The sequence below is a fragment of the Talpa europaea genome (assembly GCF_964194135.1).
Source record: "Talpa europaea genome assembly, chromosome: 15".
Classification (NCBI taxonomy): domain Eukaryota; kingdom Metazoa; phylum Chordata; class Mammalia; order Eulipotyphla; family Talpidae; genus Talpa; species Talpa europaea.
This window is the reverse complement of record NC_140083.1, coordinates 14,393,792-14,408,356: the sequence shown is the minus strand read 5'-3', so window position 1 is coordinate 14,408,356 and position 14,565 is coordinate 14,393,792. Positions and strand designations below refer to the sequence as shown.

The window sequence follows — 14,565 nt, the reverse complement described above, 5'->3', positions numbered from 1 at the left end:
TCAATTTGCAAAATCAATAATCAATTACTTGTGGTTGATGTTGGTTAGAGCATATGATTGTGAAAGGAAATCACTCGTGGGTGCTATTATTATGATAAAATATGAAATTTTCTAGACTTTTATAATTTTCTACTTAGTTCCTTCGCACATTTATTCAGAACAAATAGAGGAGAGGTTTTCTTACTTGGGGTCTCGCCATTCATTTCTTCAAGTTCACTGTTAATTCCAACATCTATGGAACTCATTATTTTGTCAATCTGTGAGAAACAAAACCATATCAATGAGTTATTACATTCACATTCAGCAATGCATTTTAAAATAACTTTGAAGTGCCAGAAGCATATTTCTGATATTACTACTACTGTAATACTACAATGAAGAGGCTGACAGACAAAGACTTAAATGGAGTCATACATCTTTTGAATTGCTTTTGAAATATAAATTATGTCTCCCTTTCTTAAACTTTCAAAATCAGCTTTGCTTTGTATTTCTTAAAATGAAATTTGTTTAGACCTAGATGGGTCAGCAAATCGTGAATTCTATATTTTTTTAAATCAGGAGAAAGGGCTGAGGATAACCTCATGTGATAACGATGCCTCTTTGAGCAGCCATCTGATTCAGACAAAGTGCATCTCTGACTGATGAAGAGGTGGATTTCAGATTGTGAATATGGCCACTGAAACCAAGTTCTTAATAAGTGGTTTGACAGCCACAAGCTGATTTGTGACATATAATGATAAGAAGTTAGGCATGGAAACACCTTAATTCCAAGAGATAAATGTTCCTTTGACCTACCTCATTTGAAAAATGATTTCAAATGTTATCACAGAATTATACATATAAGAAATGGGTAGATTCAAATAAGCCATTCATCTAGTTTGGAATTTATAGGATGATCTGACTATCTAAGCTCTAGCCATTTTTGGTTAAATCCCCCTCTTGCTCATCCTAGCAACTTGGGTGGACAGCAGGTTTCAGAAAGGACAGTGAGCATTACTTAAATGTCCCATTTTGTTCACCCTGGTACAGATACAGAGAGATTAAGTGATTTTCCCAAACAGCTCAATTCAGAATGTCAATATCAGAACCATTTCCTTTTCTAGTTCTCAGAATATTATAGTGACCTATTGTGCTTCACAACCTAATTCTGTGTGTAGTTTTTTGAGAGACAAAATGTGACATGCTAGAACAAAATGCCAAGGGAGACAATAGTCCATTCTTTGAAGAATTTATTATTTTATGATGTAGTCCTCCTTAGGGACAAAGAATGATATTTCAAAAGCTTATAAGGGCACTTACTTTCTGAGTAATTTTATGAAATTAAAGACTTTGTCTTTAAGTAGAACTTAAATTGGTGATACTCAACCCCAATGCATTTTTCTTTAATGTCTCTCTGATAGTTGTAAAGGGAAAGGGAAATATTAAGTAATTTGTGTTCATTGTATGGTGCTTGGAGAAGAGCCAGGGCCATTTGGTTTATCATTAAGGTTAAGATTATTAGGAGCTTTTAAGAAAATATAAGATACTCTAAAAAAGAGAGGCTCTAATAAAGAATTCAGCAAGTAGCAAAATGATACAGAGCAGCAAAAATACAAAGATTTTTCTCAACTTGTCAGCTGCAGTGCTTGGTGGGATATAATGTGAACATTCTCTTATACCTCATAGCTAGTCATTACTTCTGCTTGATATCAATTTCTATGGAAACAATAGATTTCCCTGCATGTGTGAAATGGTGTTTGTTTTTACACTCCCTGTGAAATTATTATGTATTACCCCTAGACCCTTTCCTTTTCACTTGGAGCTGCATGTGGGGTGTTTTTTTTTCCCCTCTGAAAGACTTAAAAAGCTGAAAATCCTTCCCCTAAACCTCCCGCAACACCAAAGCCTTACACAAAACACAAGAAGAACAAGGCTTACTTCTTCCCATTCGGAAGTGAAGGAAGGCGTTCTTTCAGAATTCCCTTTAGAACTGTGTTCAGCAGTTGAAGATTCACTCCAGTTAACTCTTGATGTTTTCTCATTTGAAGGGTAGGCAATGAGATCAGAATCTGACTTAGAGACATTTTTTGATAAGTGCATGTCGATTAGGGCTTTTGGCAAGGACCTTATTCTCCCCAGTGTACAGGCTCTCTCCACAAATCCCCCTGTGTTCACCATCCACTGGTCTCCACTTCGGGATCCACTTCTACTTGTCCTAGTGCCAACAATGGTATGATTTTCAACTTGGTTGCTTTTTTTGTGAAAAATAGTTCTACTGACCACTTTGGGTTTAATTTTCTTTACCAAAGGTTCTGAGTTATTTTCTGCTGGAGACTGCTTGAAAGGCAAAGGGCTATTTGCCAAACTGACTTCATCTTGTCTTTGATGTTCATCTCTTTTCCCATAGAGATGAAATGGATTTTCAGGGGATTCACAGGCTGGAGAGGACCCATGGAGAAGACCTGCAAATTGTCCAGGATCATATTCTTTTGGGGGATCATTATCCTCTTGTTGAGAGAGGTCATCTGCAAAAAAGGAGGAAGAGCATCAGGATGCTTGTCTATAAAGACTCCAAATCTCTGATACAATAGCAGTACTGTGTTGCAACTATTCAATATCCAGACATTTGATTTATTGCCATACACCAATATCCTCATCTTACGAAATACCCATGACCCTAAAGTGTGATGTATAATATAAATGATAGAGTCTGTGTGTGTGCATCTCAAAGTTATGAATTGAATAATTTCATAATTTTCTTCCCTATCCCCAGGGTACATATTTTATATTGGATACAAAATTTAGGTCTCCTTGCAGTAGTAAACCCATGTCTAAACCCTTGTTGTAAGTGAATCACTATGCACTAAGACATCAGGCAGGTAAATCAAGATCATATGTAATCATATATTTCTACCTTTCCCCAAGCAAATAAATTAAGAGACACAATCTTGAAGAGACATATAACTGGAGCTAATTTATGATTAATAATCCTGAGGATGTTACTTAAATATGAAATTAAGAAATAAGAATAATTGTCTATAGATTTAATAATTTAGACTAAAATGATTTGCTCAGGTTTAACAGGCAAAAAATGCAATCTATAGTATCAATATCAATCTATAGTATCAATATCAATATCTATAGTATCAATAGTATATAGTATATACATAGTATCAATAAAATCTACAGTATCAATAAAAAGTGAGATACTTCTATAAGAAACTAAACTATCTTTTAGCACAAAACTATCTTTTCCTTTCTTTTTTGAAGTGGTATTAATTATTTTTTAATTTTTTCAAACCTTTGAAAATATAACACAGAAAATAACCTGAAGAAGAATGGTAGTTTTATGGCTTTAGAATTATTTCTAAGATAAAACATAAATTTTCCCTGAGATTTAAAATACACCATGCTCTTAAATGACTTTTCTTTTTTTTTTTTTTTTTTTTGGTGGGACCCTTGCCAGTGGCCAGGGAACCAACCAGCGCTGCAGAGGCTGCAGGCAGCCTCGCAGCCCAGCGCTCAACCGCTGCGCCACCAGGGGAGGCCCTAAATGACTTATCTTTTAAAGATATATAGTGTAAAAGCTGGTTAAAGAACTTAACAAAGGTAGTCATTTTACTTTTATCAACTGGTCATTTAAATTCATATAACTAAGTATTTGTCAAGATTCAAAGTCAATAATCCAATAAACCCACAACCCATTCTTGTGAAAAAGTTAAATACAGCCGGTGGTACATAATAACAAGAAATGCAAAGTTGACGTGATTCAAAAATTAAAGAGAAGTACACAGACATCTCAGAAATTCAGAGGCTTATAAGAGAGTACTATGAGCATTTGTATGCTAGTAAATTGAATAGTCTAGAAGAGATAGACAAACTCATAGAAATATATGACCATCTGAGACTGACTCAGGAAGAAGGAGAGAAACTGAACCCTTTTACACTATTGGGAATTTATATTTGTCCAGTCCCTATGGAAAGCAGCATGGTGGTTTCTCAAAATATTAAAAATGGATCTACCATAGGCCACAGCAATTCCACTTCTAGGTATCTACCTGAAGAATACGAAAGCACTAATCCAGAGGGAAATCTGCACTCTTATGTACATTGCAGCTCTTTACATTAGCCAAGTTGTAGAAACAACCAAAGTGTCCCCAAACAGATGAGTGGCTCATGAAGATGGATATGTATATACAGAATGGAATACTACTCAGCTGTTAAAAATAAGCTAACTTCTTGTCAATTGCAACAGCGTAGGTGGAACTAGAGTGGATTTTGCTAAGTGAAATAAGTCAGAAAAAGAAGGGCAAATGCTGGATGGTACTACTTACATGTGGAATATAGATAAACACAAAGGATCAGATGAAGCCAAACCAATAACAAACACTGGATATCTGACTGTAGAACTGAGGTGGCCAGAGGGTGAGGTGGAAAGGAAGGAGAATAATGGACTATGGTGGAGGACAGCAGTGTTTTAGTGGAGGGTGTGGTGTGCATGCAACTGAAGTGTGAAATCCTATGCCTCTAAATCACAAACAATACTATAAACCAATGTCACCTTCATTAAAAATAGATATATTAGGGCTTCCCTGGTGGCACAAGGAGTTAAGCACAGCACTATGAAGCTATCTGCAGCCACTGCAGCAGGAGTTCAATCCCCGGCCAGGGATCTACCCACATGACACAGCAGACCTCTCCTGTCTCGCCCGATGCTCCCCTCAGCAGTGTATTTTGTCAGTCTGCCTGTTCTGCGCCCCACTCTGTCTCTGGTGAATCTTCTCACCCCCCCGCATCTGTGGCCTGAACCCTAGTTCTTGTATGCATAAATAGATCTTTTAAAAAATAGATATTTTGGGCCTCCCCAGTGGCGCAGTGGTTGAGCGCTGGGTTGCGAAGCTGCCCGCAGCCTCTGCAGCACCGGTTCGATCCCCGGCTGCTCCCCGGCCACTGGAGGAGGGTCCCACATGGCGTGCAGACCTCTCCTGCCGCCCGCTGCTCCCCTCAGCAGTGTACTTCAGTTCTTCTGCCTGCTCTGCTCCCCGCTCTGGCTCTGGTGAAGTCTCTCACCCTCCCACGCTTCTGACTGTACCCGGAATAAATATTTAAAAAAAAATAAAAAATAAAAAAAAAAATAGATATTTTTTTAAAAAGATAAAATATACAAAGAACAGACTCATAAGCTGTAAAGTACTGTATATATTAAAATTATATATGCTGTGGATTAATCAACACTAAATAATTTCTACAATCAATAAAAAAGATATATTAATTATTTAATTTTTAAAAAGTAGACTTAGGGGCCTCCCCAGTGGCACAGCGGTTGAGCGCTGGGTTGCGAAGCTGCCCACAGTCTCTGCAGCGCCGGTTCGATCCCCGGCTGCTCCCCGGCCTCCGGAGGAGGGTCCCACATGGCTCGCAGACCTCTCCTGCCACCCGCCGCTCCCCTCAGCAGTGTACTGGGTCCTTCTGCCTGCTCTGCTCCCCGCTCTGGCTCTGGTGAATTCTCTCACCCTCCCGCGCTTCTGACTGTACCCAGTGCTTGTATAAATAAATAAATAAATCTTTAAAAAAAAATAAAAAGTAGATTTAGAGCACTAGCTCTCCCTTTCCCTTTGTGAGGAAATGATGAGAAACCTCTCACTTATAAGAGGACCTCATTCATCCATGTTGGCCCTCTGGTCTCAGACTTCTAGTCTCCAGAATGATGAGAAATAAATTTCTGGTGTTTATAAGCTAAAAAAAGGAATGCCGGGGCCTCCCCTGTGGCGCAGCGGTTGAGCGCTGGGTTGCGAAGCTGCCCGCAGCCTCTGCAGCGCCAGTTCGATCCCCGGCTGCTCCCCGGCCACCAGAGGAGGGTCCCACATGGCACGCAGACCTCTCCTGCCGCCCGCTGCTCCCCTCAGCAGTGTACTTCAGTCCTTCTGCCTGTTCTGCTCCCTGCTCTGGCTCTGGTGAATTCTCTCACCCTCCCGCGCCTCTGACTGTACCCAGTGCATGTATAAATAAATAAATACATCTAAAAATAAATAATCTTTAAGAAAAAAAAAAAAAAAAAAGGAATGCCAGCAGCACAGAACACATTAAATATATGTTCCTACTATTACAACAAGAAATTTTAATCTACAGGATTTAATTTTTACAAATAACGAAGTATAAATTGATTGTACTAGACATTCAATGAAGATTGTCATTTTGATATGGTAATCATATGAAACTCACTCCATTGTTTCTACTTGCATATTTATAAAGTATGCTTTGGAGACAATTTTTGCATTTTCTGACTATTTCTTTAGATGAAACAGGCAAAATATATAGATTAAGTTGTTTTCATAACTCGTCTCATTTAATTTCACACCTCTCTCATGATAAGTGAATATTTCATGCCAAGGTACAAAACTAAATATGTGTGAATTCCTATCTGATATTTAACCAAAGCATCATTAGCATTTCAAAGAAATAACAGAGTAAGCATCCAGTTCAATCTATTTTTTTTTACCCATCTTTGCCCTGATCTTTATTACCCTTATAAAATCCTGAATAATAATAAAACCATAAAAATTTCATGTTGAGATAAAAACAAATTATGAAAAACAAGTAACTTCTTATATTACAGATCATATCTTTAATCTATTGGGTCATCAGAATAATTTTTTAGAAAACGAAACATCTCTTAGGTTGTTTCCACAAGTTGGCTACTATAAATAGTGCTGCAATGAACACAGGAAGGCATGTATCCCTTCAAAGTAGTGTTTTTGCATGTTCATTAGATACTTAGGAGAGGAATTGCTGGGTGGTTTGGTAGATCTATTTCCAGTATTTGAGGAACCTCTATACTGTTTTCCAGGGGGGCTAGACAGGTCTATATTCCCACCAAGAGTGTATGGGGCTCCTTTTACCCCACAGTCCTGCTACTATTTGTAGCTACTGGGTTTTTGGTGGCCATTCTCATAGGAGTGAGGTCTGATATTACTATGGTTTTGATCTGCATTTGTATATTATATGCAGATACAATTTGTGCATATCATATTTAATTTCAAGTGCATAGATGTTTAAAATTTCATATTTTTCTAGTAAGTTAAATGTATCATTTCATAGTGAGTATACACTTGATGTTTAAGTCTATTTGGCTGAAGCTGAGATCGCTTACCCAGTTTCCAGTGGTGAGTGGATCTTAGGATAAAACTTCTTTCATACTCCTTTCATTGTTATCATTTACTGTGTGTGTGTGTGTATGTGCATGTGTGCACACACGTGTTTCCTTACCTACAGATGGGGCTATTAAAAAGAGTAAAAAGCTGGAGCTTGCTTTACTACCATCTAACAATATTTTCCTTTTAACTGATGAGTTTACTAAGTTTATATTTATTTTGATTACTTACATATATAACATGGTTACTTTATTTTTTGAGATATTTATCTTTCATATTATTCCCCCCCCTCTATTTCTTCTTTTGTTCTTTATCTTATTCCATTTTCTTTCTATGGTTAGGAATTTATATATATATACTTCATATATATTTCTTTTTCTTTAGGTACTCTTAAAATTTTACCATATACCTTAAATTTCATGAAGTTTAAACAATATCTTATCCATTCCTTTACTGAACAACATTTAGATTACTTTAAATTCAATTTCTCTTTCTGTAATACCTACTGTAAGTGTTTTCATTCTATTTGTCAGGTTTCCAAATCAGGTATTATTCTTTTATTCAGACAATTTTATTTGAATTTACATACGTTTGCTATTTTATTCACCATTTCTTCTTCAGAATCATCCTTGAAGTAGTCCTCTAGATTTTACTTTTGAAAAAGTCTCTTAATATAAATGCTTACAGGTTTTTAAATAGGAGTATCTTCATATTTCCCTTTAATTTATTAAAAATAGTTTTTATTTAAGTTCACTATATTGATGGTTATTGTTGCTCATACTTTGAAGAGATCAGTCTATTGTTTTGCTATCAGAAATATTTGAAGAAATGTATCTATTTGCTTTTTTTCTATTTATAATTCAATTATAAATAGCTTATTGTGGCTTATTTATCTGAGGTGTTTTGTTAGTTGTAGTGCTCGTGTGCTCCATTTAGTACATTCATTTATATCCAAATAAGAATATCTTTCCAGGTCATTTACACATTGAAATAGAATTGTGAGTCAAACAAATAGTAATAAGACTTTATAGTCCCTTAATTCCCCAAGGTCAAAAATCAACGAAAGTTTCCAAAGATAGGTAAATGAAGTTCATGCAAATTCCCTGCAATGGAATTTATTTCAAAAATTACAAAGGCCTTTATGATTCCACACTAAGTAAATGAACATTTATTGTATGCCTTCTATGTTCAAGGTCATTTTATTTAATTTAATCCTCACAAAAACCTCTGAAAAAGTATTATTATGATCTCTAAACTGATGAGGAATCATATAATTGGTAAGCGGTAAGCAGTGGTGTAAGTGGGCTATAAATCCAATTAATCCAATTCTCTGCCTTCCATTTCATTGCAAGTCTTTGTGCTTGTGGCTCATTCCAGAATTTCCTATGGCAGCACAATGTGGGGTCCACTAGATGTCCTATCTGAGTATTTCTGGAGTGTGAAGACTACCCAATGGTCTCTCCTCAGTTACCAGCAGTGACCTTGCTTGCACAAAATGGCACAGGCTCATATGATGCTTAGATGATGGCATCTGATATAATGTGTAGCAAAATTCCCTCATCAAAACAACATAAGATCAGCAGCTGCCTTTCTGAAAACACATCCAGGTAAAGGTGTTGTTCCCTGGCCTATTAGCCCCATAGTCTGCCAAACTCAGCATTTAAAGAACACTGGAGTCCTGGCAGTTTCTGGACCAGAACAGACCATGCTGCTTGGCTCTGATTTCAAACATTTATAATCTTTTCTCTTGCTGCCTTTGCTCAATAGAGGAGAGAGGCTACCAGCCAATTTCTCCACCGTTTACAGCAAATCCCAAGGCTACCTCATTTCCAGCTGCTAAGCTGCCTGGGCAGACTGTATTACTAAATTATTGTATTTTTTTGGTAGAGTGCCTGATCTGTCTTGGCATGCGCTTTGCATTGAAAGAAGCTCCTGTTGCAAGCAAAGGAAAGAGCTACATTCACGCTTCCCACACGCCTTTCCTCTGTGGCCCTCTACCACTAACTTCTTTGTTTCCCATGTATAAACCAAGTTCATAGGGGCAGTTTCTCATCTATCACTGACCCCCTAGGGAGGTAGGGTTTTCAAAGAGAGTTCTGTGCTAGGAGTAATTCCCAGAGACTAGAGCCAGATGAATAAATGGCTTATAGTGAATAACTACATTTGGAACCAAGAGGTCTTGTTTCTCTCTTACCAAAATGTATTTCTTTGTAATAGGGCAGTCACTGTAACCATGTATTTTCGCCAAACAGAAGAGACTGTATTAGGGGAAGAGAGGAAAGAATCCCTTTAATTCAAGTCTATTGTTCTTAAGTGTGTTAGCTCTTTGGTTTAATTTTAAAACATTTTCTATCTTTATGCTTTTCCAAAGCAAAACAAAGAACTAGTCTGGAAAAATGAAACAAACAAGTACATCTACAATCTTCAAATAAAATGGAAAGTAACTTTGCAACATAAGAAGAATAGAAATGATTTTTAATTACTCCAAAATGAATAATCACTCTGACTCCATTTTCAAAAAATAGATCCTGAATTTGAACTCAAAGTCACCCAAACATCCTCAATGAAAGATCTAGGGATACAATGCATTCAAATGTATCCTGTGAGTTTTTCTATTCCTGTAAGCAATGAACAGCCTAGATTTTTCTCACATGCTTCGAATGTCTCATTTCAAAAAGGCAGGAGAGTCATCAAAAGTGTAATCCTATTAACAGGATACACCATAGAAAATATACAGAAATGTTAGCGATACATTATGTCCAGCAAGTTATGCTTTAAATCAACACTGCTGTTGCTATGGTAAGAAATATCTCATGTAAAATAAAAATCCTCTATAAGGGTTTGGTGAGATAGCCATGGCAACGATGGGATGATGACTTCAGTACTGCTCAACTCTGTGAATATTTCTATCTCATCCAGGCAGTAGAGCTAGATGTGCTTTAAATGGATCTAGAAAATCCCAGAAATTCAGTCACTTATTGCTATTTTTCATATGATCCTTAACTGATTAAAGATACAGCATTAAAGTACTGATTAAAGTACAGCAGTCAGGGAGCCTGGGCAAAGGCTCTATATGTTGATTTGATTTTCTCATGGAAACTGGAGAGATCTACTTTATCTGGGGTGCTGATTGATGCATATGCATTTAGTACAATATCTCACAGCATTTTTCAGGTTGGGGACATGTAATTTTCCCCAAATAGAGAAAAATGAATTGCAAGTAAATTGCAGTTTCCATCACTTAAACACAGGAAGAGAAACACTAACTTAAAGTAAAAAAAAAAAATGGAAGCAGGGTTCCACCAAGCAGGCTTCTATTCTGTATCCTTCCTCTGAAATGTCTCATCAATATCAGCAAAATTGGGGCCTCCCTGGTGGCACAAGGGGTTAAGACACAATCTAAGAAGCTATCTGCACCCACTGCAGCACGAGTTGGATCCCCAGCCAGGGTCCAAATACAATGATCCTGGTCCTCTTTTCTTTCCTGTTAACATTTATCCCCTTGTTAGTCTCACATAGTCTCAGAACTTAAATTATCACCTGGACAATAAAAATTCTGGTCTCACTCATAGCAGGAATCTAGAAAACTTAAATAAGGGACCAGGAAAATGAATAACTATAAGAAAGTGAAAATCAAAATCAACAAAAAACTATGAAACAGAGACACTTTTGAGGGGGTGGGGGGCGGGAGGGGAGGGATTGGGATCAGAATGGGGGGGGGTTGCAATTGTATGGGGAATATAAAAATAAAAATTTATTATTTAAAAAAAATCCTAATTTTCTGTTTTCAACCCAACTTCTCTCCTGAACTCCAAACTTGAATCCAAATGCCTTGAGTCATTTTTATGCCTCCTTTCTTTTACTACCTTTATGCAATCATGCAGGGACTCTTGGGGGCTCTACCTTTAAAATATACCTGTGTACCTGTGACCTGTCTATTTTCCATTCATCATCTTTCCCCTGGATTGTTTCAAAAATCTCCCAGCTGGTTTCCCAGCTTCAGGCAATTCTCCACAAAGAAGAGTTGAAAGACAAACTGAAGCATTTGAAAAAATTTAAGAATTAATTCTATTTGAATAGGGCAGTGCCAAACAGGCACCGGTTAGGAGCAAGCACTCCACCAACAAGAGCCAGGGGAAAGACTTGTATAGAGAAAGGACAGAACCAAAGAAAGAAAATTATTTGATTGACGATAGCTTAAAGCCTAGTTGGTTGCTTGACATTGGTTGTAATAGCAGTCACAAGAGGGAGTTTGTCTCTGTTCTGACACTTCTTTACTGTATTAGTAGAGAAGTTAATAGCCAGGAGTTAATTGGGGCAGTATCCTCATTCTTTACCTTGCACAGTTGTCCTCTTTAGGAACCAACTGTGACAATTGTCTCCCTTAAGTGTAAATCAGGAGTGAGCCTGTTACCTAATACCTGCTTGCTGGATTTTGGCAGTAGGCGTGCTGCCTGGTGGCACTTGATAGGGTCTAAAGACCCCTCTTCACTTCCCCCATGTATGTGTTTACTTCCTGGCCTACACGTTCTAAGTTTTTTCCATTTACTACCATAGTAAGTTGTTTCTTCAAATATAGGGACTTACATCTTGTACATTTTCAGTTTTATTCACTGCCTTCCAATCTTGCAGAAACTCTTGAAATATAGGCATGTGGCTGTCATCCATTATTAATTTCTCATGCTGGTTTATTACACCTTACTCTTGAATCTGCTGGTAATTTCTCAGGGGATATAAAAGGTGGGGGAACCAGAGTAATACATTCAGGTGTTTTTCTGAGAAATCCCTGGTATCCCTCTTAATACCTCACTGTGCACCTTTAAATGTATCATCTTATTTAATCCCCAGACATTCCTATGATGTAGGTTTTATTATTCCTATTTTATAGATAAGGAAACTGAGGCTTAAGTGGCTTAAGTATGAAAGAGGAATGGGTTAAGTATCTGCTTATTAAAGGTCCTTCATATGCAGAAAGCAATAACTAACATTTCTTGGATCTTTATTAGGGATGAAACATATTAAGTGTTTCACATCCATTATCTTATTAACCCTCATACAAAATTAAGCAATCTTTGCTTATATTATTTCCACTTTACAGGTGGCAAGCAAACCTAGAAAGGTTAAATGACTTGTTCAACATACTTAATTAGTAAGATTAGTTAAAAAAAAATAGAGGCCCTTATCTGTTTAACTTAAATGTCTGTGCTCTTACTGGCTATGTTCTACTGGTTTCTTTGCCCACAGTGACATGAACAAAGTAGAGAGTATTGCATTTCAGAGGGCTTTGTTATATCTCATGATTTGTCATACAGTGGGTTGTTTGTTCATTTTCTACATCACTACCAAATTCAGTACCATGTGGCTAGTAGTTAATAGAAAAACACAGCAATCTGTTGTAACTTTAACCTTTTTTGCTTATTTTCTTTCATTCTGATTGGAATTTCTAAAACAAGAGTCCTGACTTCTACCTCCTTCCTTTCTAAATAGTTGTTGCATAATCAGTTGTGTGCCAGCCACTAAGCTGTGTTCCCGATGTTTACCAGGTTGTAGAGCAATAGCCCCTGAAAAGAGGCTCAGGCAATTGCCTAGCTGCTGCCAAACTCTCCTGCCAGGCTGGCTTTGTTACCATTTATGGATTCTCTTAAAACTTCACTAGCACTTTAAGAAGTATCATCAGTGAATATTTGAATAAATAGGCAGTTTGAGAGCAACCCACAATGAAATCTGTGACTTTACAACAGCAAATTTGGGTTTTTTTGTTTGTTTTCTTTTTTCAAGTTTTCTTTTTTTATTTTATACATTATTGTTCATTTTTAAAAAATATTTGCTTCTGCCACCTCCTCAGGTGTAGTCCCCATAGAATTTCCTTCCCCAATGCACCCAGCACCATCACCTCAGTCCCCTGTGCTCCTCCCTCCCTCCCTCTGATCCCTCTCCCACCTCCTCCCCTGCAGGATGTCTCTGGTTTATAATTGAAACAGGGAACTCCATCCTTACTTTGCGACATACAGCCACGCACATTACTAATATCCTTAATATCCGGCTCAGTTTGAGATGAATGATTCAGAGAGAGGAAAGATGCTTTCAATTGATCAAGCAATGAGTTTTCCATACAATGCATATTCCATAATTCTGCACAAAGGTATTTACTGAAGCCTAACATTATATAGGATAATTATTTTACTCCTTATACTTATTTTCTCTTTTGCTTCTGCTACTTTAGCTCCTCTCATAAAATATTATTAAAGTATTTTATGGTTTTGCAGCACATTATTATTTATAGAAAATATTAATTGATGATGTCAAAATGTCTAATTATATGGAATATTCAGGACAACCTGGGAGGTAGGTACAAGTTCCTCAATTTCAGCAATAAGAATATAAAGGTTCATTGTCTATCATTCATTCCATATCGCAACAAATACATATATTGCACTGAGACATGGACTGGTAACAAAAAACATTCAAATAAGGTCTGTTGTATCGAGGAGACATGCGATCAAATACATTCTAACACATGTACTGTTAAGGATTCTTTGTGGGTTTAAGAGGAAGGAGAAATAAACTCTGATTTGAGCCTGGGATGGTTAAGACTTAAATACATAAGAAAGAATGACAAGCACTGCAAACAGAGGAAACATGGATAAGCAAAGCTGTGGAGATAGGAAAGCCCACGTGACAGGGTAAGACTGAGAAGCTACATCTGATTGCTGGGAGAGACAGAGGGGTATGGTGGAATATAAGGTTGTAACGGTAGGTTATAATATTCAGGGGGTACAATCAACCTCACCAAAGTATTCAGCAGAAATGGAACTCAAATTCTGGTTCTCTTACTCTGAGGTTGGAGGTCTTTCTACCAAAGTCAGCTACCATCCAGGTATTATATTCCAAGTTTATTAATACAGTATACTCACTAAATTTGAACAATAGATATAGGTATATGAAAAGAACTGTTGTTTTTGAAATTGGTCTATATAAATCTTTCATTTAATAAATGGGAAGTACATATTTTAAGGCAATTGATAGAGAATCTCTATAGACAACAACCTCAGTAGTAATCATATCAAAAGTAACTTAGAGTAGAAATATAAGGTGTTTAGAACTTTGACATGAGAGACAGGATACCCTGGGTTATTAAGCAGCTGTTTAACCCAGGAAGATCTTGTTGACTTTATTGTATGTGGAAGAAGGAATCTTGGTTAAGTGAAAATCAAGTCAGATTCATTCTTAGTTCCATCCAGGTCTGAGTCATGCAATTGTTTTAGCTTCTGTGCCTGTGCCACCTTGATAATGGCCATTGCACAGAGTTTACCGCCTTTTGCTTTGTGGCCCTGGTCGGTATTCATGACCTGACTCAGACATTTGAAAAGCTGGACACAAAGACAAAATGACCCACTTAGTGGCAGTGGTTTAAAGTAAAAACTAGATGGAAAAA

At 37.1% G+C, this 14,565-nt stretch overlaps 1 protein-coding gene across 6 annotated transcripts in view; it reads right to left on the bottom strand.

Moving 5' to 3' along the window:
• Nucleotides 1-14,565, bottom strand: part of ANKS1B (ankyrin repeat and sterile alpha motif domain containing 1B) — a gene marked incomplete at both ends in the record, with an annotated part of 793,016 nt that overhangs the window by 393,747 nt on the left and 384,704 nt on the right. For all 6 annotated transcript variants that reach the window (XM_084256217.1, XM_084256227.1, XM_084256226.1 and 3 more), the window contains 2 exons: nucleotides 185-257; nucleotides 1,918-2,504. In XM_084256217.1, the coding sequence (XP_084112343.1) occupies nucleotides 185-257; nucleotides 1,918-2,504 (660 nt within the window). The remainder of the gene's footprint in view (nucleotides 1-184; nucleotides 258-1,917; nucleotides 2,505-14,565) is intronic.